The 26,257-nt window shown below is 36.2% G+C and overlaps 1 protein-coding gene across 1 annotated transcript in view; it reads right to left on the reverse strand.

The window, feature by feature from the left end:
* The window catches only part of ETV1 (ETS variant transcription factor 1), an 88,892-nt gene that overhangs the window by 39,855 nt on the left and 22,780 nt on the right, over nt 1-26,257 (reverse strand). The window contains exon 7 of the mRNA XM_028119148.2: nt 1,289-1,418. Within this exon, the coding sequence (XP_027974949.1) occupies nt 1,289-1,418 (130 nt within the window). The remainder of the gene's footprint in view (nt 1-1,288; nt 1,419-26,257) is intronic.

Here is a 26,257-nt window from a genome sequence, read left to right on the forward strand (position 1 = left end):
TCTACTATTAATTTATGAATGTCAGACAGGTCATACAAAGCAGATGCAATTTCATAATCACACTTCTGATCAATGCTGAGATGCAATGACAATTCTTTACCTATCTGGTTCATTAACTTGAAATTTTTCAGTATGTTAAATAACTATTCTGTGAATATACAGTACTCTTAAAGAGAAAATGCAAAATTTAAAAACACTATAAATAAAACTCAGATTGATCAACATGATTTTAACTGAACTCAGTGTGCTTTAATGGCTTCTACAAGAGATCTTTTTAAATAAAAGCTTTGCAGTTTCAAGTGAGCTGGCTCATAATTTCAGGCTCTGGTGATCCTCATAGAAAAGCAGATATAAAAGACAAGTTTGCAAGAACAAATAGCAATAAAATATCCCAACACTGGTCAGCTGCCATGAGATTGCACAAATCTAAGTTTCTTGAATCTTAGGTATCTTGGACATAACATTACATGCTGTAAATATATGAGAATACAGAACACTTTTTTGGATCATAATGTATATGAACTTGAATCTATGTTAACTTCTAAAACTGCAAATATTTGTAATCATTTTTATAAGTTTCCAAATGAGCTCCTTTTAAGAACTACGTTTCTACTGTAATTGAGAATAATGATACTCAATATACAGAGCCAACTTCTCCTCATGCAATTAGAGGCCAATATGAAAAGTAACAGAATGCAATTTACTGTGAAGGGTTTTTAATGAACATATATGTTATCAAATCTTCTAACAAATGAACAAAGTAATTTTACTGCTCCACCCTTTATTATCATCAAAAGGAACAACTGGCTTTTTAATAGATAATAGCCTGTACTAAGCCTTATAAAATACTAACTTTATTGCAATTCTCCATGAACGCATCTTATAGATCATCTGCAAAGCCTGTCAGATAACTAATGTACTGCTCAGACCTGCCAAATGTTTCATTTTTTTCTACAGACTCTATCTAAAGTGCATAATGCATCCATTCTAATCAGAACTTTCAATAGCTGTTCATGCCAAGTAAGACCCTCTTTTCAAACCCAGGATGCATCACTACAGTAGAAAAGCAACTAACGATTTGGATGAAAATTATTGCTTTAAAATGATTCTAAAAGTGTTTGATCGGATGGTGTACGGTTCTTCAGAGTTCAGCTAAACACATTAGCTAATGAGCTTGTTATGTGCTGAAGATATAACTCAGATAAAACAGAACTTGAGAATTGATATTATTCCGGATTTTTTGCTTTAGTAAGAACCACCACCCTCGCTATACATCTGATGGCTTTACCTGACATTATACAGGCACTTCTCTCCATAGCTGAATTTAAAGGGCTGCTCCTGACTGCAGGCAGAGCCTAGTTCTGAACATGGACTGTGGGGTTCCTTCTTGATTTTCAGTGGTAGGCCATGAAAAGCCACTAGAAAACAAACAAACAAAATATCCACACAAATGAAATGTTGTTAGGAATTAAGTCATCTGTTCGACTTCTCTTGGTTAAAATGCCACTAACATTTCATACTGAAAAAGAAAAATCACATTTAATGAATTTCATGGAAGAAAAGATTCTAGAGAATCCCTGTATTTTCTGCTTTCACTGCTTAACAAATGCATGCTTGAACTCCCATTACTTAAAGTGAATTGCTTATAATTTGCTTAGCTGCTATTAATAATACTAAAAGATCAGTTTTCAGAAAGTTTTGAAAACATTTCCAAAAAATTTCCAGTGATTAAAGACGAAAAGCCTCAACTAATTATCCAAGAATTAAGTGAGGACTGGAACACAATTTTCAGCATTACTGAAAGGAAAATATCTCAAGCCCATGAAGAGTAATGGTTTCATGGAATGACAACTGGACTATAAGAAAGAAAATCCAAATGCAGGTCCAGTTGTAACTGATGATAATTTGGGCAAAAAACTCAAAATCTTTGAGGCCAATGTTCATCTATAAAATAAAGGTAAAAGTACCTGCCTATCTACTCACCAGAGTTATGAGATAAAATGTGAGAAATATGTGAAAATTATTTGTCAAATGACATTTTTCTATATCAAATGTTTTATCATTTTTCATGTGACTTAATGGTTATACTTACATTAACGCTTAATATAATATAAACATCATATAAAATATGAAGGCTAGAGGAAATATGTATGTTTGGGAAGAATCAGCTTTAAAACCAATAAATAAATAACGCTATGTATGTTTTTATTATTTTTCCTATTAAAGATCTTATTAGAAGTTTTAGTATAAATGGAAAATTAGTAAAAAGAAAAAGGAAAGTGCACATGAGAATGGATTTTATTTTCATGTACGATATGCACAAATATTACTAATCAAGGGATAAACACAAGAAGAACACACATTCTGGAGATTTATTCTAACTCCTATAAGAACTGGAATTAAAACACAAAATACTGTTTTCTATAAAGGAAGATATGACAAGAGAAACTTCATGATTTATGATGCCATTCAATCTTGATTGTGACATGACAGCATTATAAACTTGTACTAGTTTGAACGTCATATATAATTTAACATAGTAATTTGATATCAAGAGCTACCAAGCTATAGGCAAATACATGCTATTTGTTTGGATATGTACATAATTTTGACAGAAATGTTCTATGGTACTCAAGAGCCATCTGAAACATTGTAGAATATACATTTGCCAAAGAGATAAACAAATTTCACCTAAATTAGTTGTCTAAGAAAAACTTAATAGATAGTGATAAACTAATTCCACTGGGTGGTCTATTTCAAAATATTTTCTTGATACACTGTGAGTTTAACATACCTAAAGTAGAGAGTAGAGGAACAGAAACAAAGGAGAAATTACTTGTATTTTCATATGTCAAGGGTACTCATGCTCTTTAACTTTACCAAGTCAGAAAGTTATAATTTATTATCCACTGAGACAGAAGAGATTTAAGAACATGAGGTCTTGTTAGGATTCTAATTTGAAAAACAACAACTATAAAAAGGCAACTTGGTGACAAATAAGACATCTAAATATGAACTAGATATTAGATATTGAAGAAATTATTGTTCATTTTGTTGGATGTGATCATGGAATGGCAATTACACACACAAAAAAGATTTAAAGTTAGAGATTCATAAAGTATTTGCAGAAAATAATAAGATGCCTGGGATTTTCTTTAAAATAGTCTAGAAAAATGATGTATGAGAGAGAAATCAAATTAGAAAAATACTGGTAAATGTTAAAAGCTGATTGATGGGTAGGTGGGAGTTCATTATATTATTCTCTTTCCTTTTAACTAAATTCCAAATTGTACAATAAAAACTTTTTAAAATGTGAAAAAATCCACAAAAGATTTAAAGTAGTGTAAGAAAATTCTCTGCCTGTGTGTGTGTGTGTGCTGCTTCTTAGAATGACAAATATTGTATGATGAAATCACTGACCATACATGTGTTGCTTTCTTAACAAATAGTTTTCAACTAGTTACTACTTCTTTGAACATATACAGCAAAATGTGTATGCCCAAGTTTAGCACTTTGGATTACATATTGGGTTTTACACTTTCCTAAGAAAAAACAGCAGCAACACATCGAAAACTCAGTTTGTCATTCATAGTAGCGCCAAATCATTATACCTGAGAAATCGGATCTAAGTCATATGAATAAAAGTAGGTGAGACCTCAGGAACTAATAAAAATACAGTATGATGCAAAGTTTATCTTATTTATCAAAATACCAGATTCATCAGAGACTACTATATCCAATGGTAGTATATTTTAAAAGTCTTTAGGACCATGAGGGAGAATGCAGTTAACAAACAGGACACTAAAAGCACTAACCATAAAATAGAATAACCTACAAATTATGCTTCACTGAAATTCAGAATTTCTCTTCATCAAAAACACTATTAAAAGACTACAGTGTAAGCCACAGACTCCAAGATATTTTGTATAGAAAGACCTGACAAAAAGCTCATATTCAGCATAAGAATTGCTACAAATTAATAGGACAAAACAAATGACCCAATTAAAAAAGTGGGCAAAAGCCTTGAACAGGCAGTTCATAACAGAAGACATCCAAATGGTAAAACAAACAAATGAACAACAAAAAGCCTATGTAAAAAGGTGGTCAACATCTTTACTTATCAGGAAAATGCAAATAAAACCACATAAGATAATCATTATACACACACTAGAATGGCTAAGCTGCAAAAGATTGACATTACCAAGTTTTGAAGAAGACCTAGAGTCAACAGGAACTTTTATATATGCTGCTGGGAGTATAAATTTGATATCAACACCTTGGCAAACTTTTTGGCAGTATCCACTAAGGCAGCAACATAAATGTACCCCATGATCCAGGAATTTCCCTCTTAGGTATATATCCAAGAGAAGGGACTGCATATGTTCACCAAAAGACATGTCTAAGAATATTCATAGCAGCTTTATTCAACATAGCAAAAACTGGAAAAACTCAAATGTTCATTAGCAGGAAAATGGGTAAATAATTCATGGCATATTCACACAATGAAATACTATTCAGGAATAACAAAGAACAAATTACTGACACACAAAGAAATATAGATGTGAAGTTGAGTAAAAAGTCAAGCACAAAAGAGTATGTAGCATTTGAATTTCAAGAACAGACCAAACTGAATGAGAGAAAGAATTCCCTTCTGCTGGTAAATGCGAGTGTTAATTCCTGAGAAAGGGCACTAGCAACCTGCTACAGTACTGGGAATATTTTATACCTTGCTCTGAGTGGCACTTCTATGAATGTATACATATGTAAAATTCACCAAACTGTGCAGTTAAAATTTTACATTATCACAAATGCATATCTCAACTAAAAGGTTAAAAAATGAGGGGCATCAAGCAATGCTACACGACTTAAAATATTTGAATATGTCTGGCCTCCTGTTCCAACAGAGACATCTGAGAACGGGTCCTTGGAAGTGTGTTTTGTTTTTAATTTCATAGGATAAATGATTCCAGATGAGTCAGGGGAGGAATGACAAGTCGGGGGTGCCATCACAAATGGTTGTTAGCCTAACAGTAGCCTCCTATCAAAGTGTCTACTGACATTCACTTAAAAGAAAAAGCATGATCCATCCTAATGGAGACACTATCTGGAGCACTATTGCTTTCAGACTGGCTCCATGAGCTCCCTAACTTGACTTCAGATGAAGAGATGCAAGGATCCCCACAATGCTACTGGAGGCAAGTTGATCCCTAAACTTAGGATGTTCAAATCTGACCCATCATCAAATTTAACCAGGTACTTTTGAAAACAAAACAAAACAAAACAAAAAAAACAAAACAAAACAAAAAAACCCAGGGATTCCCATACCTCAGATGTTGAATTATGGTTGAATTATGCCCCCTCCAAAATTCATGGTGATGTCCTAACCCCAATACACCTCAGTATGTAACCTTCTTGAGAAGATTAGTTTAAGATGAGGTCAATTCGGGTGGAATCTAATCCAATATGACTCATGTCCTTATAAAAAAGCATTAGGATATAGAGACCCTCACAGAGGACAATGCCACATGAAGACGAAGGTAGTGATGATGCGATGCTTCTACAAGCCAAGGCATGCCAAAGACTGCCAGCAAACCATCAGAAGCCAGGAGAGATATGTGGACTGTCTTCTCTCTCCAAGCGCTCAGAACCACCCTACCAACACCCCCATCTTATACCTCAAGCCTCCAGAACTGTGAGACAGTAAATGTCTGTTTTTTAAGCCACTCCATTTGTGATACTTTGTTACAGCAGCCCTAACAAACTAACAGACCACTTCTTGGGGCGCCTGGGTGGCTCAGTTGGTTAAGCGACTGCCTTCAGCTCAGGTCATAATCCTGGAGTCCCGGGATCGAGTCCCACATTGGGCTCCCTGCTCAGCAGGGAGTCTGCTTCTCCCTCTGACCCTCTTCCCTCTCGTGCTCTCTATCTCTCATTCTCTCTCTCTCTCAAATAAATAAATAAAATCTTCAAAAAAAAATACACCACTTCCAGAAATGACGATTCACTAAGGCTAGGCTATAGATCAGGATTCTGTATCTTACAAAAATTTCTAGGTGATTTTCATAACTGGGCTAACTTCAAATCCACTGTGATGCTTATCCATACCTGGATCCAGTGTGTGCTGCACCGAAATAGATCCAGTACTTGCAAAGACTTAAAAAAAACAAAACAAAACAAAAAAAAACAAACTAACAATGTCTTTCTTTTCAGTAGATACCCACACTTGAGGATTTCCCAGGTTCTCCAAATCCAGAGGTTTTGGGCTTCCCTACTCCTAACATAACTCCACAACATCAATGTGTCTCTAACACATGCAACGTGTGTGGGCCTCTTAATCATCATGGGCCCTTGGAACTGTGATTTTTTTTTTCTAATTGTAAGACAAATAAGTAATCCAATGAATTTGAGTTGGCTTGGAATTTTTAATTGCTGTGGGGGAAAAAAAGAAGCTAACCTGAAGATCTCTAACGTTTTGCACAAGAACCACAGGCGACTTTATTTTCCCCATTTTCACTTCCCTGCTTCCTAGAGATCCTGTATCACAAAAGTGACTTCTCTTATTTATTCTTAAATAAGGATGGTACAGAGACTCCCACCAGAGCGGGCTGAGCCGAGAACGCGCTGGGTATTCCTTCACCGGGCTGAGAGTCTGAGAGTCTGCTAACAGGCAGTTTTCCAGCTCACTGGCACAGGCACAAGTGAAAGCAGCACATTCATTTTGTGCAATTTGCTTTACCTTCCCACATGGAGTTGGTGCATGTAAAAGGCTGTTAAGTACTAAATTATTCCTTATCAAATCACCATCATCTGGAGTCATGATCAACACTAATTAAATTACTTTCACTGAACACAGCTCCAGCCTGCTGCCGAGGCTGCTAGGTACATTTCATTTCACTTACTGTACGGTCCTTGCAGGGTCTGAAACAGGGAACGACATGTGTCTGCATTGTTGGTAGTTTTAATTAAAGTGAATCTTTCCTTCTTCCAGTGTGTCAAATCGAGTGAGTTAACTTCTTCATTTCATTTACAAAGAAGCAATAGTTCAAATAATATTACTTTGTATCTTTATCCCTGACTTCTTCCCACAGTTTCAGAAAATGTATCTATGAAATCTACAGTCTTCCTCAGGCATTCCTCAGAAGCGTTTCCATGCAAACTTCTATGACCCCCAGCTCCTCCCGACAGCCAGATCTTTAGGAGGAGAAGCAGAAAGAACACGCAAGAACTGCATCTTACATTTTTTCTTTGATGAAGACTTGACCTTTAAAACCACATCTTAAGGCTGACTAATGATGACTGAGTTCTTCTAATGGTTAAATTTAAGAGCCCCAAAATACCAGGACTTTTAAAAGTGCACTTCCAAAATAAACTTAACCACTTCTTAATTTATAAGTTTACTTGGGGTTATGGTACTCATCGTAAAGTACTGGTTAAATTAATAATTGTTTTCATTTTAGAACTATGAACTTTGAGGTACCATCTTGCTTCCTTTTTTTTTTTTTTCTGTCTACATTCTAGAACAGAGACAAAAATCTTGTCCTCATTCTGCTGGAGCAGAGAAATGCCCTCCACCTTTCCATAGAGCAACAATGCTGACATATAACCATGTCTTTGGTTCAAGCTACATCTGAACACCTTAAAATAAGGATGAAGATAAGGACTTTAAAATTTACTCATAGGAGAATAATCTCCTAAACAATCATGACATTAGAACATTTTTGTACCATTAAATTGAAAACAGACCATGTTTGTTTTAACAGGCTGGTTCATGTTAGTCCGGAGAATAAACAATTTAATCTATACATTGAGTTTCTGTTTATATTTCTCGAATGAAGAGCATGTCATCTTCTGATACATTTAAAGAAAGATAAGATGTTCAACTATAGGTGTGACTTACTGAACTGTGGTTGAATTTAGAATCACAATAGAAAACATTAGTTACAATGCTTTTTAAAAAACCCTCAAGTTCACAAAGTATTACAAAGTTTTCAAAGAATCTTCACCTACTGCATTAATTCTCATCAGTCAAGACAAAAGGACCTTTATTATATCTTCCACTTCTGCAATTTTTTTCCTAAAGGCATAAAAAAGCTAAGCTTACTATCTCTCCCAAGACCTAGCACTAACTTACAATAGGTTAAGAATAAAGAGCCCTAGACTTCTGGTGACAACTCTTGAATTCTTGAGCGCATCATTCAAATTTATTTTGAATAAACACAATTATTATTTCCTTCATGTAGAAGCACCACTGGAACCTCCTATCAGATATTTATCCGTTCAGTCTTTCATTAATTCATTTACTATGGCCCAGATACTATGCCAGGTTCTGAGAGGAGACAGAATATAAAGGTATAGAGCAAGGATGAACAGTAAGACACAGTCTTACCTTCAAGAACTCAAAAAAGTCCAATTAGAGCTTTATTTAGTTTTTTAAAGTGTTTTCTCTCACAAAGATACTAGCCAGTCTCCTTTAAGTTTGATTAATTCATGTGTGTGGAATGCATGTTTATACATATATGACATTAATAATATATTCGTGCCACTTGTATCCAAAACACTTCTCAGAGTATTCATTCCTACTTCTAGGCATTCTGCTTTCTTTCAATTTATTACTGTGATCGAAAGCATTTAAAAATTCACACCACTCATATTCCACTAAGGAAAAATGCTGCCATCCAGAATCTAAAGCTTCCCCTAGAGTCTGATAACCAAAATGTCACAAGTGATGGGTCCCCTTCTATATGTGGACAGTGGATATAATTACAGTGATAAGTTGCCTTGACTCTGACCTTTCACTCTGCTTTCCTCGCAATCCTTATCATAAGAGTGAAACAGAGGAGCAATTTCTATGAGTACAAAACAATTACTCTGGGAAGAGAAACCCATCACATTTTAATTACTTCTTCACTAAAAAGAACTATGTCTTTGAATCAAATCTGTAGCCTTTAAAAAACATTTTCAAATCTGTAGCTCTTAAACAAAACTGACTTAGGAATACAGAGCCTTTATGAGAGTCTCCTGGAGTTTGACGTTGAGATTTCTGATCTGCTCAAAAATTCTGCTTTAGAATAGTCGGCTTTATGTTCCTGAATAGGGGTTGGCAAATTACAGCACATGGATCAAATCTGGCTTCCCACCTGTTGTGGTAAATGAGGTTTTATTGGACCACTGTCCCACCCTTTCACTGGGGTAGAGTCTAGGGCTGCTCTGATTTACAATGGAGTATTTGTGACAGAAACCCCACAACCTACAAAGCCTAAAATATTTACTGTCTGGGGGCACCTGGGTGGCTCAATCGGTTGAGTGTCCGACTGTTGATTTCAGTTCAGGTCAGAATCCCAGGGTACTGGGATCAAGCCCCATGTCAGGCTCCTGAATTAGCAGGGAGTCTGCTTGAGGATTCTGCCTCTCCTTCTGCCCCTCCACCGTTTGCGTGTGTGTGCGCGCACGCGCGCGCGCACACACACACACACACACACACACACACACACACACACACTCTCTCTCTCTCTCTCTCTCTCTCTCTAATAAATAAATACATCTTTTTAAAAAAACATTTACTCTCTGATTCTTTACAGAAAAAAAGTTTGCTGACACCTGTTCTAGATTAAGCGAGATTATGGTATATATTGAAAGAGGAGAGAGAAAACATAAAAGTGAATAGGTAGAATAGTGACACCTGCTACTGATAAGGTTTAGGTAAATTAGTTAATAAAGGCCAACTGATTTTACTTTATTAACTCTTTGTTTATATTGACTCTCAAAACCAAGTGTGCAGCCTTATGTAGCAAATTTATAGGGGTATACACAAACAAGATGATGAAAAATGACATGATACTCAGCCTCTAGAACAATACAAATTTATGTTCTTTGAGGAATTTTAAGGCATTTATATAAACCATGGTTATGTATAACATATAATTTTTTACACTTGTCTACAAAATATAACTGAGAAAGTCAAAACAAATCATTTTGTGGACACTAAAGTGCTTGTTAAAAAAAAAAAAAAACCTTTCACTTGGCCATAGCAGCAAATTAAAAAACAACAACAACTCTGTAAAAGTGGAAAAAAATAAATGGTATACATAAATTAGATTATTTCAGACCAGATACAAGCATGGCATGAAAAATGCATGCAGCCTTTTACACAAATATATGTAGTTGGGAATACACTCACTAGATGAAAAGCATTCACTTTGAGTTAATATCATTTCAATTTCAGGTGATAAATGGATGGCAATGACCTCAATTAGTACTCGGTTAAATTCCAGAAGCAAAGGGGAAGGCCTGTATACAAATAAAGACAATAGAGTCACATGTTCTGTAAATCCATCTTCCAAGACCCAGAAAAACAGAAGGCACTTCTGCTGCATCTGAGCCTCTCAAAGAATCTTTTCCAGTACATTTACCTCTTCCAGGCCCTCCCCGCCCCCACTGTGCACACATACCACTCACACATACGCGCACCAACATCCATTACTAAAGGGCCTAATCTCAGATATCAGCAGAGTGCCTTTATGGGGCCATTAAACCATTTCTCTTGTTTACAGTGCCTGAAGAAAGATGTGAATTATGTCTGTGACAAAACAAGCGATAACATTTCTAAACTGCTATCAAAATGCAAACTGAAACACATTTAAGGACAGGGACCCTGATTCGAGTTTTCATGATTTTCCATTATTTGCAGCTTCTGGAAATACATTCAACTATAATATTTCCAAGACAGGAATTTAGACCACAGTTTAGCAAGGTGATATTTATTTTTTCTTAAATAATATTCTTTAAGTGGGATAGTTATTTAAAAAAAAAAGATACAATGTTTTCAAAGGAATATTACCAGTTGGCCTGGATCCCAAACCTAGTCTGCCCTTTGATGTTATTTTGGCAATATATAAGATGTGGCTTAGTAGTAATCACAAAGGCAAAATAAGGGAAACTCTTACCCTTGTTATGAATCTTAAGAGTTTCTGGATTATAGAGGACATTAGGTATGGTCCAGTTTTAGGGACTGAGCTAGGGTTTGTACTCAGAAACCACTGTACTAAAGAAATCACAAGTAGAAGTCAATTGGGTAAAAAGATTAAAAAAAGAGGAGCTATGTTTATTAGATGGCAAATGGTCATCAATCTGTCCTACCTTGCTCCTGGAAGTTAATATGCAGCACCTGCAAGGAAATTCCTGGGCAGGCTGAAAACCAGGACTTAGCTTAGAGAAACCATGAGTTTCTCGAAAGAAGGTCTCAAACTATTTTTTTTTAATTTAAAGATTTTATTTATTTGAGATAGAGAGAGAGTGAGAGAGAGCACGAGCCAGGGGACAGAGGGAGAGGGAGAAGCAGACTGCCTACTGAGCAGGGAGCAGGAACATGGGGCTCGATCCCAGGATGCTGGGATCATGACCTGAGCCTAAGGCAGATGCTTAACCGATTGAGCCACCCAGGCATTCCCAAACTATTTTTTTCCTAATATCAAACTCCTATCCATCTCGGTTACTACATACTCTATTGCAGACAATCCTGAATGGATCAGCCAAGAGTACTTCTGAATAAAAGAGATGTACTTTGACAAAGTCTGGGAACGATCCTACACCTCACAGCCCCATCCAGAATCAGAAGTCCACAGACTTGGAAAGCGGTTCTGAAGTCAGAAGCCAGGAATCCTCATAATCTACAGAGTAAAGCCTTCTGATGATGTTACAGCCTCAAAAGACAGTTATTTCTTAAAAGTATTGTGTAAGACTGTTGAATCACAGACTTGTACCTCTGAAACAAATAATACCTTGTATGTTAAAAAAAAGAAGATAGTAGGAAGGGAAAAATGAAGGGAGAGAATCAGAAGGGGAGACGAACCATGAGAGATAATGGACTCTGAGAAACAAACTGAGGGTTCTAGAGGGGAGGGGGGTGGGGGGATGGGTTAGCCTGGTGATGGGTATTAAGGAGGGCACGTTCTGCGTGAAGCACTGGGTGTTATACGCAAACAATGAATCATGGAACACTACATCAAAAACTAATGATGTAATGTATGGTGATTAACATAATAAAATTTTTTTAAAAAAGAAAAAAAATAAATAAAATATCTGCATCCAAGAAAAAAAATACACTTAATAATTCAACTTTCTCTACGTTGCCGAGTGCCATTATGCCATCTTAATAGGCAGAAAAGAATGGACAAATGTTCTGGGTTTGGGCCTTTGCTGCTTGGACTCTGAGAAACAAACGGAGGGTTCTAGAGGGGAGGGGGGTGGGGGGATGGGTTAGCCTGGTGATGGGTATTAAGGAGGGCAGGTACTGCATGGAGCACTGGGTGTTAAACGCAAACAATGAATCATGGAAGACTACATCAAAACTAATGATGTCATGTATGGTGATTAACATAACATAATAAAAAAAATAGCACTGATACAGAGATGCAGCCAGTTACTCTTACTCGTCTGAAGGTCATTTATGTACCAGTCCTGATGATCTAAACCAGAGGTTGCCAATGTTTCCATTTGGCTCATGGAATGGTTTCAAATAATTTCTTGTGATCTTTTTTAAAATCACCTTCAAAATCTCTTTCTGTTTTAAAAATCCAAACTTCTGGCTTCTCTAGGAAAAAACACAATATCCAGCAGCACTAAGTCCACTTTCCAGCCTGAAAAGCAGGGCAAGACTTGGCTGAGTATCAGTACCAGTATCACTTGCTCCTTCTGTGTTTTCTTATTTGCTGCAGTCCCCACCACCCCCCCACCACTCCACACCCTATTATCTCTTGCACGAAATCCACTTCACTCACTTATATCCTTGGCATGCCAGTTTCCTACTTTTTAGAGAACACATAGGTAAGAAACCATTAGTGCATGTGTTTCCACACACACACACACACACACACACACACACCCACCTCTAAACAACAAAAATATTATAAAACTCCCATTACTCTGTGTCTTAGATACTCAAGTACTCCTTCTCCAGCAATAAAGCATAGTGGCAGAGCTAAGAGACACTGATATCTGCCCGGTTTCAAATCTTCCACTGTCACTTACCAGCTAGAAGAAGGGGCAAGCCAGTTAACCTCTCTGTGTTTCACTTTCTTCACTTATTAAAAAAAAAAAAAAGGAGCTACTAATAACACCTGCCTCATGGAGTTGCTGATATGATTAAATGAGACACTGTAGAAAGTATAACAGGAAGTACTCAATATTATGAGCACTCGGTGTTGCCATCACTCAAACCCGTAACATTGAGAAGAGAACACACAGGTCGGAAACAAAAGAACAGAGCAGTTAAGGGTGCGGAGGCTGAATCTTGGCTTTGTTACGTACATGCCAAATGACTTCTGGTGAACTGAGTAACTGCTTATGTGATTCAGTTTCTCCCTATGTAATACGAGACCTTCCTCTTGGGGTTGGTGTCAGAATTATGTGAAGTAACGCGCATGAAGACTTAGAACAGTCCCTGGAACATGGCAAATACTCAGTAAATGTTACTTACTACCACTATGAGTTCAACCACTTCCTTTCCCAGAGGCTAAAGCAAGACTTGAGGAAGTAGAGTGACACCGCAAGAACATGACTTCCATTCCACAGACTATTATTTCCCTACTTCTTCTATGTCGTCCTGTTCCCAATTTTATTTTGTGCCCATCAATTACACACCAAGAGCAAAACCATTATACATGGAGAAGAATCTGTGAGGAAGAGGCGGTCCGACAGAAGAGAAAAAGCAAACAGGGTGGCCTCGCAGAAGGAGCACTGGATTAGGAATCAAATACAGTTGACCCTTGATGAATGGTGCAGGTCCACTTACACGTGAATGTTTTGACCAATACAGGACAGAAGTGTAAATGTGTTTTCTCTTCTAATTTTCTTAATAATGTTTCCTTTTCTCTAGCTTTATTGTAAGAAGATAGTATATAATACATAAAACACAGAAAATATGTGTTGAGACACCTGGATGGCTCAGTTGGTTAAGCATCTGTCTTTGGCTCAGGTCATGATCCTGGGGTCCTGGGATCGAGACCCACATCGGGCTCCCTGCTCAGCAGGGAGCCTGCTTCTCCCTCTCCCTCTGCTGCTCCCCCTGCTTGTACTCTCTCTCTATCGCTCCCTCTCTTTCCATCTCTCTTTGACAAATAAATAAAATCTTAAAAAAGAAGAAAATATGTGTTAGTTGACGAATATCATAAGGTTTCCAACCAACAGGAGGCTATTAGTAGTTAAGTTTGTGGGGGGAGGGGGAGTCAAAGTTATACATGAATTTTCCACTGTGCACTGGCTCAGCATACCTAACCCCTATGTTGTTAAGGAGTCAACTGTAATATCTACCTAGTTCCTACCTCACATGCTATCCATGAGCACACAGTAATTAGCTGTGTGCTCATGGATAAACTGTACAGCCTTCCCAGGCTTCCATTCCTACCTATAAAATGAAGGCATTAGATGAGGCAATCTTTCCTTGTAGCTTTAAAATTTAATGTCCAGGTGTAAGTACCTGCTTACTAATCAGAGAGAAGAGGAAAATGTAAAGATTTGATACAAGAATTCAAAGGGCATAACATTCTGAGTTATGCCACACAGAACTCTATATACTTCATTAATAATTGAGGGCATTACTGCATTTTAGCAAATAGCAGTCACTAAAATTTATAATCATGAGCCTTAATCACCCTGAAAAGGCAAAATCAGGTGTAATCCACTATATTCAAGAAGGGAGGGTACATAATGCACATTAGAAAGGTGTACATGCAATATGTCAGCATTTTAAAACGCTCGATACTTTAAAAGGTGTTTCATGGACCACCTACTTCCCAGCTGATACAATATATTATTATATTAATAAAACAAAAAGCAGAAATCAAAAGAAAGTTCTATTTCTAATTTTAAAAGCATCACAGGCACCATTAATTGAAAAATAAAGAGAGTACAAAATGTATCGATTCATTCCTCTAAATTGTAAAGCCCCATCCTATTCTAACAGTACTTCAGCAGTAGCGTCACTAAACGATCCTCATCTTCACAGTCTAATTGCCAGGAGAGAAGTGCCCTGGGAGGAAACTGGTCCTTCCATCTGGAGAAGGGTAAGAACAGGGAAAGGAAGGCCTAATGTAGGAACAAACCAAATCTAATCAGTTTGCATTTTGCACTGGCTTCAAATCAGATCTTCCTACCCCTACTGGTCCAGTAGATGGAAAGCAGCATGACACTATTTTTTTGGAAACAAATTCTGTACAGTGAGCCCAAACATACAGCACTTCATATCCAACTGGCAGGAATAAAACCTGAACAAGCTGCAGCTATTTGAGAAACAGATCGAATAAAATGAAGTAAAGTTCTGAAGCAAGATGCCCAACCAAATCCGTACCGCTCAAAAACTGCTCCACTTAATAAACTACCTAATTATGATCTTGATGAACATGGAAAACACCTTGTGGGCAGAAATGGTTTCACTTCGCTTTAATATGGATGCTCTGTAAGCCCCACAAAGTTACAAAAGTACATATTACTTCCCTGCCTAGTCATTCTGTAATTCCTTTCTAATAATAGAGAATATTATTTGGAAAAGACTGGGCAGTACTTACTATTCCTAGCTGATGAGAGGCTGGAAGAGCCCATCACTACCTGATGTTTCTCGGTCTAGCATGAAGAAGTTCTGAGGAAGGCTCTGACAGATGGGCCCTGCACAATACCCAGACACCAAGAGTGCTTTGTCTTCACTACCGTGTGACCGTGAAAACAGGTCCTTCCCATAGGAAGAACATGTAAAAGGTGGGCATCCTCTATCCTGCATCCTCTGCTCTCTCCCAAACCACCCTCTGGAGACTATCAATCTAGATCTCTAACAAACAGTTCAGGGAAAAAAACCTAAAGGGGTGGGGTAAGTATATTATTACTCGAAATCCACTGATACAAAAAAAAAAAAAAAGAAGTAGACAGATAATACACAATAGAGAAGAATCAATGTGGATGGAAACATCCGGAGATATTTTACTAAGAAGTAAAAAGAGATAAACATGATCTTTAATTTTCCCTTTTTCTTAAATCACAAACACAGGAGGCTCCGACCTACAATTTTACACTCATTACTCCACAGACCAGGCTAACATGAAAAGACAAAATGAAGATAATATTTCATTGCCAAAGAAGACTGCCAACTACTAATATGCCTGTCATCACTTTGGAATAATAATTACTAAAAAGACCAGCAGTTTCTAGGGTTTGTAAGCTCCACTCACTAAGAACAAGTATTCCACCAAGTAAGATTTTTATGAAATAAAGTATAACTATTGTATCCGGTATAATTTTAAAAGCAATGAAGTAAGTAGTGATACAAATACTTGCTTGAATGAATTTATTCCTGTGTTCTTCAGAACTAAAGCAATAGAATTCTAAATTTAGAGGTCATTTACACGCATCAACATGATCTGAAAAAGTCTTTAAATAAGCCCAGAGGTAAGAAAAATGGTACATGGCCTCGAGAGTGAATACCACCACCAAGCCAACTGAAACTCTAAACTTGCACACCTCCTTCACAAATCCAATAAAATTCTATTATTGTTTGGCTTCTTCAAATATTTGTGCTCTCCTTGTTTTAATATGTACCCCCTCATTTGGTGAACCTGCACTGCTTGGAAAATTCTATTTTCTTTCAAGTTAGTGACTACTCACTTTTCATTCATAATTTCAACATATTTTTCTTCCAGGCCGTATGTGAAAAGAGCCTGTAATTTGCATGACCTTAAATTGACCTCTTCAGTACTTCAGTACCAAAATAACCCACTGGATAGGAAAGAAGCAACACTCCAATACTGAAATACACCTGCAGCATTCTGATGTCACACTACTGAAGACATGATTGAGATCAATTCAGTTATTATTAGCCACTTGGCTCCTTGTTCAAAAAGATCCCACTGGTAGACAATCAAAGTTGAAAATATGTTCTGAATACCAGAGCTAGAAAAGTTTGCCCAAAAAAAGAAAGCCAGCTGGCTAGTGCCAAAAAAAAAAAAAAGTACCTTTTCAGTAAATGCCAATAAAACTTTACAGGCTGCCAAAATAACAATGATAGAATAATTACAAAGGACACTTTGCAATTTTCCTGACAATAAACACGTTGTTCTTAAAAAGAAATTATCTGTCACCTGGCCTCAATTGTTAAAGCTGTTAATACGAGCTATGGTAAATCCTACAAACAGTTTATTTGAACCGACTACCGATTTGGCACAAAATTTTTATAATTTCTTCCCCAAAACAAATTTTTGGATTTTCTTTAAAAATGACTTGTAATAGTAAATTCAATGTATATTAGAGCAATTTCCATGAGGAATCACCATTCCTACGGAAAAGCTTCTACCCAAAGGGTTTTGCCCATCTTTAAAAATGTTCACTTAAATGTATCAGATTAAGAAGCCCCCCCCCAAAAGGAAATGGGAGATAGGAGAGTTGTAATAGTAAAGACTATGACTTAGGAGCCACATTATTAACCTCAAAATAGTCTTAAAATAGATCAGTGTGCAGGAGGGGGGAATCCATCAATATTATTTAGAAAAGTGCACTTCATTCTTCATACAGCAGGTAATACTGAAGTTGACCAAACTTTCTCATACAAGTCCATGAGACTTTCTTACAAAGACTCACTGCTATGTACCAATGTTTGCTTCCTCAACTGTGACAACACCATCATCACCTCCAGATGCCAATCAAGCCCTTTGTGCCATTTCTTAACAATATTAACTTAAAAACACCTATAGCTCAAGAGTGATATCAGAATAATGAACCATAAAAAGCCTCTAATGACACAAAGCCCAGCCTTCACCAACAAAACAAGAAACAAACCACTGAATGGTAATAAAGAAAACCAACCCAGAGAGTTATGGATAGGCTTAACCACAGCCATGAAATGAACAGTCAAGAGATACCATGTAAGATCCACCATACAATGTGTTTTGCACGAAGCAAATATGAATGATCGTGTATACACAGATCACATTTCCATGGCTAAAGGATATAATCTCAAGAAAACAGTCACTGGAACAGAGTTTTAGAAATATATTAGCATTTGGTAAGTAACTTTTGAGATTTCTTGACATTCTCATTTCTTAATAGATTGCTTCCTTTGAAGATAAGCTTCTTCTTAAAAAGGTGTTATACGTTAGATTAAAAATTATCTTTTTTTTCTTAGTGGAACACATCTCCAATTTTTAACTGGCATAACAGTTGGGAGTTATAAATCACAAATGAATCAAGTCAGATAACAGCATTTCATAAGAAGTTGAAGAGACTGTTCTTGTCCACCTCCACAAACTTTACAATGAGCAGTTACTGAGAAGTACTTTAATCATGGATATACAACTTGTTAAGTCTGATTTCTCTACCTTGCAGCCCAATTTATATTAAAACAGATTTATATAAAGTTACAATTATATTTGACTTAGTTGATATGGATCTAGGAATATATAATTATTAGACTAGCTCAAAATACAAACTCAAGTTTGATGCCACTATTCTTTAATTATATAGACTTGTAACTAAAGACATTTTCTTCATTTTCACTCTATTTACAGTATTCCAGAAAGGCTTCCTAAGTGTGTAGAAAATGATCCTTAAATTTTTATTATACTTTATAGAGTTGTTGCTGTAACTTCCTAGCTAGTAGTTCAAAAGATGCCTGTTTCTGTTTTTTCGACTCTAGAGCCTCTCCACTGCACCATCCCGTAAGTGCATTCTTGAGACTACATAACAAGAGAAACCTCCTCATAGTAAGATCATTGTGATCCTTCAGGAACCAAGCCCTGTCTGATGGGAATCAAGAAAACTCACCAGTTACCAAATTTGGCTCCCTAACAGTAATGTCATGGCAACATTCCAATGTATATATTTTTTTTACTTTGAGCTGCTAACTGCAAATAAGGGGAAATTAGATTACTACCTTAAACATAAAATAAAGAGCATAACTAGGTAGCAGTGTTGTACAGGTGTTATCAGAAACAGAAAATCGCAGCACAAAGGCAATAATATTTGAGGATTACAAATCTTTTTCTGTCTTTGGCAGAGCATTTTGTGGTAACATCAAAATTGCACATCAAATCCTCCTCATTCTTGCACCATGCAAGTCTTTACGTTATTCATAGTATACAGACACTCTAACTAGGATGGAAATTCTACATTTGATTTGATTTTCACATAAATTTCACTTAAATATTACAGTCACTAATCCTTGTGGATTTTTAAAATTTAGATGTAAGGTGTATATAAATGGATCTCTATTCTTCAGTGAAGTGGTATATCCAAACACTCAATGTAGTCTCATGTTTAACTGCTTTCTTCTAAACGGTCAAAACTATATTTACTGCTCTGTCAACCTAAAGCACTACTTAAATTTAGCCTTTCGAGACTCTCAGATGTTACCAGCATGCCCATGTGAAGGAACAGATATTACAAGGCCTGCTATAGGTCACCAGTTATACAAGATTCATCATTTTTCTATAATTCAGTGATCAAAGAGGATGATAAACAATGACAACAGCATTCTTCCAAGCCCATTAATGGCTTACCAACACAACACAATGCAGGAAACTCATGTGTAGAATGGGATTTTTACATTTCCTTTTACTTTCATATTCTAAAATACACTCTAATTCTTTAGAACACAGAGCTCTGCCGATGGGTCTGCTCTTTAACTCTGCGTATAAGGTGACCAGTAGGTGTGTCAAATACCGTAGCCAGATGATATATGCAACAGCTTATATTAGCACTTAAACACACAAAGAAGATTTATACAGTCCTCCCTTTGTAATTGATAGTTCCAAGAAACGAGAAAAATATGAAGATGAAAGAGTCCTGCTCTCCTTCCATGTGTGCAAATAGAAATGAACTTTGGAGAAACACATGGATACCACCTGCAAAACGACTGTGTGATCACAAACATAATAGGCCTGGTTTGCATTCTCTTCCTTGCCCTTTGAAGTTAATAGAAGCTTTGTAAATTGAGGGTGTGCACAGGGGTAAAAATTAAATCAGATAAAGCATGATTTAAAAGGAGTCCTCCCTTACAATGCATGCATAAATTCTTGGCCAGTAAACATTTGTCTGAATTACCACATTAGATTACACTAACATAATTATAAAATTTCTGACATGTGCATTATGTGTTATTTATTTTAAATACAGTTAACTACAGTGTGCCTATACGCTAAAACATATTTGCTTCCCCCCAAAAATGTATTATTCCCGTTTGTTTTTTTTTCTCCACTTTCTCCTCCTCAATAATGTGACATCAAATTTCATGCTCAGGAATTTCCAGGCTGGCTCATTTGTTCTTAGGATAAACCCGAAATACATCTGCTTGAGTTTTGCTGACCCATAAAATTTGACTTTCTCTGACCTATCAGACTTCATCTCCACCATGAGCCCACGTACATCTCTATCTCCAAATGCTGCTGCCATTCTCTGGAGGGACAGAGAATGCACTTGCCTATTTCACAGCAATTAACACCTGGTCTTCATCCAGCCTAATTGGTCCTCCCTTCATCACTGTAGAAATCACACAAATAGTGAAGAGCCAACTGAGGTGTGGTAAACAGGTACACTGAAAATTAGGTACCAAGGAGGATCAAATTCCACTTCTATGACTAACTACTTGGGTACTAACTTCTTGTCACCTTGGGCAAACTGTTTAGCCCTAACCACCTTATTTCTGGCACTCAGCTTAATCTGTAACAGTGTAGGGTTATTGTTAGGAGTGTCAATTCCAGAGTTAGATCTGGAACTTGGTGGCCATGTGACAAGACACAATCCATTTAACTACTCTGGGCCTCAATTTTTCACCCCCCAAAAAGCATATGATAGCTTCTACTAAAGAGGGCTGTCGTGAAGGGCTTGGAAGAGTATCCACCAAAAAGTAAGCACTATACAAATAAGAGCTATTCTTATCCACCAAATAGAGAGATCCTGGGTGGAAAATCTCTAGGTTCACTTCATCTCTAACACTTCATAAGTCTGGGTTTCCAATTCAGGTCATGTATCATTTTATCCATGAGGCCGTTCTCAACTATTCTAATCTATGTTGCCCTCTTTAAGGAAAAAAAGAAAAAAAAAAAACTATAGAACTTACTGTCTATAACATTCATTTAATTTGTAGTCAAATGTTTTTATTGTTAACATTACAATAACAATGGTGTTAATAACTTTGAATGTCCTGACTTACTTTGTCCTTGTTTCACATCTATGGCATCCTTACTACTGTGAGCCTCTCAGTAAGATGAGGAAATGGAAGTATTCAGAGATAAAGTGACTCACCAAGGTAACACAGCTAGAAAACAGGAGCCAGGGGGCAGTGACTTCGGAAGCTGCACTCTGAGCTGCAAATGTTAACTCCTCACTTTAATGTATCTCATCCATCCCCAGAATGTTTTCTCCTCTTCTCAAACTTCCCAGTATGCTTTTAGAAGTCAGGAATCATTTGTTTGGGAGAGGTTTCTCGTTGTTGTTTTTTTTTTTAATGCATATGAACTATATCCTAAATTAATAAATATTTAAATATTTGTCTATCTTTATCTTGGTATTTTCATCATCCAAATAACTTATACAATTTCTAAAATGGAATAACTCAAAAACATGGCTTAAAAATGGTTTGATCTGTCAAACCATTTTTTTTTCTAATTGTGAGTTTTAACTAGTCACGTGTGTTTCCCACATAGCACTAGGCACAGACAACCTACCATTCAAACTAGAAAAAGAACGGGGTCTTTCACAAATTTGTAATGTATATGCTGCCACAAGTGTAATGTTTCCTCCCTTTGGGTTGGTAATGAAGCAAAATGGAAAGAAAGCTAATGTTTACTTTTTGGAGAACAATTTACTGATTCAGGCTATCTACATTAGCTATCCTAGTAGCATTTGGTAGGTAGAGGAAATGACATCACAAACCAAACTTTTTCACTGATAAATCAATCAAATGCAATCATTTTGATTTCTTTTTAACTGTATTATTGGTGTTACTCTTTTGAAACCTGTAGCTTATGAAATCCTCTAGCCTCAAAACAATATATATGTTAAATATACACTGACAATGTCTTATTTCTACAGAACCACTGAGTTATCAAATACTAACCTGTGTGCCAAAATTTTGACATAAAATATCTCATTTAATCATTACATCAACCCATTCACTTTCCCTAACTTTTACTTAAGAGGCTCAAAAAAGTTAGGTAATTAGTCCAAGATCACAAAAATGGTGAACTGTGGAACTAGGAAGTGAACCTACACAAGTTGGGATCCAAATCCAACATGTCGCTTTGTAAGGTTAGAGCTACTTCCAGATCTTTCCTTCAGTGCTGAACAATCCTCAAATGTTAGTAGTTCTAGGTATGGCTAGAATCTGTTTTTCTTACATTTAGTATTCAGGGGCCAACTATTGAAACTCTCAAATTTGAATTTTTTTTTCCTGTGGCTTTTGATTTTCCTTGGAAACTAAAAATATAAGAATTTGTTATCCCAGAAGAATGAGTATGCTAATCCCTGTGAAATGCCTTGGATCAAACATATCCAGTCTGGTAGAAGACAAACCACTGCCTAATACTTGATTCATTGGAGTAGAAGCTATTTTATAAGGATGATCTTAGGTCATTCACAATTTAATCAGCCAATGACTTTCATAGGGGCTTCCAGAAGGCCATCTCTAAAGTCAAATATCATTTCGTCACAAGTGGTGTTACAGCAAGGGTCCTGTGGATTAATTTTTATTATTTAAATGAGATGATCATAAAATTAGCACCCTTCTAATACAGTTCTCATCCTGATTATTACTATTTAACTAGTGAAATTTTTTTCTTCAGGCTGAGTGAACGCTATAATTATTATTGCTTTGCATTGTAAAGGTTGCATCTTAATTGAAAAATCAACACTTTTTTTTCCTTTCAGTGAATACATCAACTTCAAAATCAACAAAAACATTGAAGATGAAGGCAATTTTGCTAGACCCACAAATTAGAGTGTCCTTGATCAACCAGAATTCATAACCCGTAATCTTAAACATAAGAGGTTAACTGATCCTATAACCGGGCCAGTATTACAAGTACCGAATGTCTTCAGCTCAATTTTCTGCTTATAAATCCCTATGGTCAAAGAAACAGTAGGTTTGAACAAACACTTCTGAGTGTCTTCTGATAGTGTCACTGTGGAGAGGTACTGAACTGCACAGTGTGATCAACAGTAGAAGGTCAAGTTGTTCCTAAAATTACTTTACAGGATGTACAGAAACAGCCTAGAAGTTGGCAGGTATAGATATCATTTCTGAGTATGGCAAAAACAACACAGAAAAGTAAACGGATCACAATGAATGCATTTCATCATAAAAATTACAACGTGAATTGTTTATTTTGTATATTTCATATATATTTGTGCATATATATATATATATATATATGGAATAAAAGCTTATACCATTGCCTTTTATGTCCAAACATATATGTCTATTTCATATAAACACACAATGTTATACGCGTGTGTGTATATTTGTGTGTCTAATACTCATTTAAGGTTCAAGTTATCCTAGAGGAAGGTAAAATTATCATCCCTGTTTTATGCAGGAAGGAACTGAGGCACAGTAAGGTAAAACTGCTTCTACAAGGTCACATACTATTAAGTAGCAGAAATTTGAACTCCACTGTCCAAGGTCCAATACCTTGCTCGTATGTAGTACACTGTACTCAGTCCCCTGAGAGAATCCTATCACTTCATATTACGTGACATTAGTGTTTATAGCATTCATACCATATAAGAGCTTGAAGAGATATTTAAAAATAGTAAAAAGTACTTTGGCATTTTGTCTGATAGTAAAAAGTACTATCAGACAAAATGCCAAATGGGATGTTCGATTAACTTCAGCATAATAGTAGCATATGTTTCTGACCTAATTATATGATGCTTATAGATAAATAATGTCCCAACCAAAATTTAAAAATTCTCTTCTGAGAGCACCATTATTTTGTTAAGCAAACATTCAAGATTCCTGAAACCGAAGGCTTATGTATACAGAGAACTTAAGCACACTTCTACAATTCAAATTATGAGGATGAAGATTTTCACAGAATAATAGGGAACTAAGAGAGCTGTCTACTCCACCCTTGCTTTCCAGATATGTGTTGCTTTGTACATTATGTTATAAATTAGAAGAAATTTATAAATAAACATTTTATGGGTTTTTTTCCTTAATTTATATCATACAAACATATAAATTTATACATGTACACATGCACTAGGCAAAAATATTTATATGAATTTTTTTTACTTGTAGAGTCCTAGCATTTCAATAAATGAGTGGTTCCCACATTTTGCTATGTGCACCATGTATAAGAGCAAATGTTCCAAGATGAGTCTTGGTTCTGATGTATGAATTCTCAACTGTTAAAGAGAGAGAGGGAGAGAGAGAGAGAGGCAGGCAGGCAGGCAGGCAGGAAGGAAAGAAGGAAGGAAAGAAGGAAGGAAAGAAGGAAAAGAAAGAGAAAGAGGGAAGGAAAGGAAAGGAGAGATTGAGATGATCGCTACTCTTGTTTTTATCTTTCATTTCATAGGATCTAGCACAATACCTGACATTATGAATGTTTGTTGTCTAAACTTATTTTTCATTATGAGGAAAAAATGCTTTCTGGTTCTTAACCAAAAAAAACATGCTGCATTTTACCAAAATAAAGATGCCAGATCTATAGATTCTAAAACTGTTATCTGCTTAACTATATGATTAATATAAAAATAAGAGTACATTTTTTTCTGATTTCATAATCACAGCATTTGTGTGCATTTTACTATGCGTACAATTATTGCAATTTTGCATGAAGGGTTTAGGAGGCACTTTATACCAGTCCTAACAACAACAACAAAAAAGGTTTCATATATTTAGAGAGAAAGAGGATGGGGGTGGGAAGCTGCTGATGAATAAAATTTGACAAAAAATTTAAGAAAAGTAAGAATGTAATATTTTAAATAAAATAAATAAGTTCGTGTATGTGGGTCTCCTTATGTGCACATCACACATGCATAAATTCATTTGACGACTTCTAAATATACATAAACAGATAGTTCTATAGATTCCATAAGCACATTATCCAAACCTTCAGAAGTTGCCATTTAAAAGCCAAGGGCCTAAATTTTCACTTTGATCAATGAGACAGCTTTATCACAAGATGAGATGACTGAAGTTTATTGATTAGCTGATAACCTTCTAAAGCACCAGCCTCTAATCTGCAATAAAACAGTGAATGTAAGGAAAGCTTTCAAAAAGGAATACAAGGTTTGATTATCCTAGAGGAAAACAATGTGGAGAGGCTCAGGATGGCAAAACATCCAGAAACACAGAGCAATGACATCCATTTTCTTGGCTTTCCCAGCAGACCCGTGAGTTGAGACAACTGTGTCACGTGACATTCTAGCCCCAGTGCCAAGAAATCAAATCAACATAATAAGGCTGTTGTGTCCATGAGGTTGGAGAAAAACAACCTCAAACAGCAGTAAGAGTTCACTTCACAGCGTGACTGCCATTTCAAAGGAAAAGCTAACACTACCGAAGATAACACTTCAATATTACCCATACATCTTGATAGGAACGAGCCATTTTTAACCGAGGCCAGGGGTTTGACAGAACTTTTGCTGAATAGTATTTGAATAGTATTTGACAGAACTTTTGAATGGTATTTGACAGAACTTTTGCTGGCTACTCTGTGGCTCAAAGAAAATCCCAGATAAAGATCTTATGTTTGGGCCTTAAATATCGGGACTGAAAGGTTCGGGGGAAAAGTGGGCAAAGGGGGGGATATATTTCTTTCTGATCAAAATTTATCCAGAATTTGGTATTGGCTTATAGAACTTGATCATAATGAGAAAAACCTAAATGACTGTAAACTATGAATTATATACAAATACATCAAAATTGATATAGTAAACAAAAAACTGGCATAACGAGATATTGAATTGAATTCATTCCCTCCTAAAATATATTTGTCTTACTGAGGTAGCTAAGCTTAAAGTGCCTTCTTTAACAAGAAAATGGTTGACAAAAGTATTTCTTACTCCAGTGTTATAGAGTATTTGATAAAGAAAAGGTCACCAATAAATGAAAGAATCTAAGTTTGTATAATTCTTATTTGCTATTTTCCCAACACACAAGTAAGGGCATACAATCGTTCTTGTTTTAAAATCACAGAGCCAAATAACCTTTCTGGATTTCAGTTTTTCATCTTTAAAACAAGAGCACTGAGATCATTAATCTCTGATGTCTCTTCAC

The sequence above is a fragment of the Eumetopias jubatus genome, unplaced genomic scaffold, assembly GCF_037043125.1.
Source record: "Eumetopias jubatus isolate StellerSeaLion01/CBP00866 unplaced genomic scaffold, mEumJub1_p1.0 scaffold_14, whole genome shotgun sequence".
NCBI classification, from domain to species: Eukaryota; Metazoa; Chordata; class Mammalia; order Carnivora; family Otariidae; genus Eumetopias; species Eumetopias jubatus.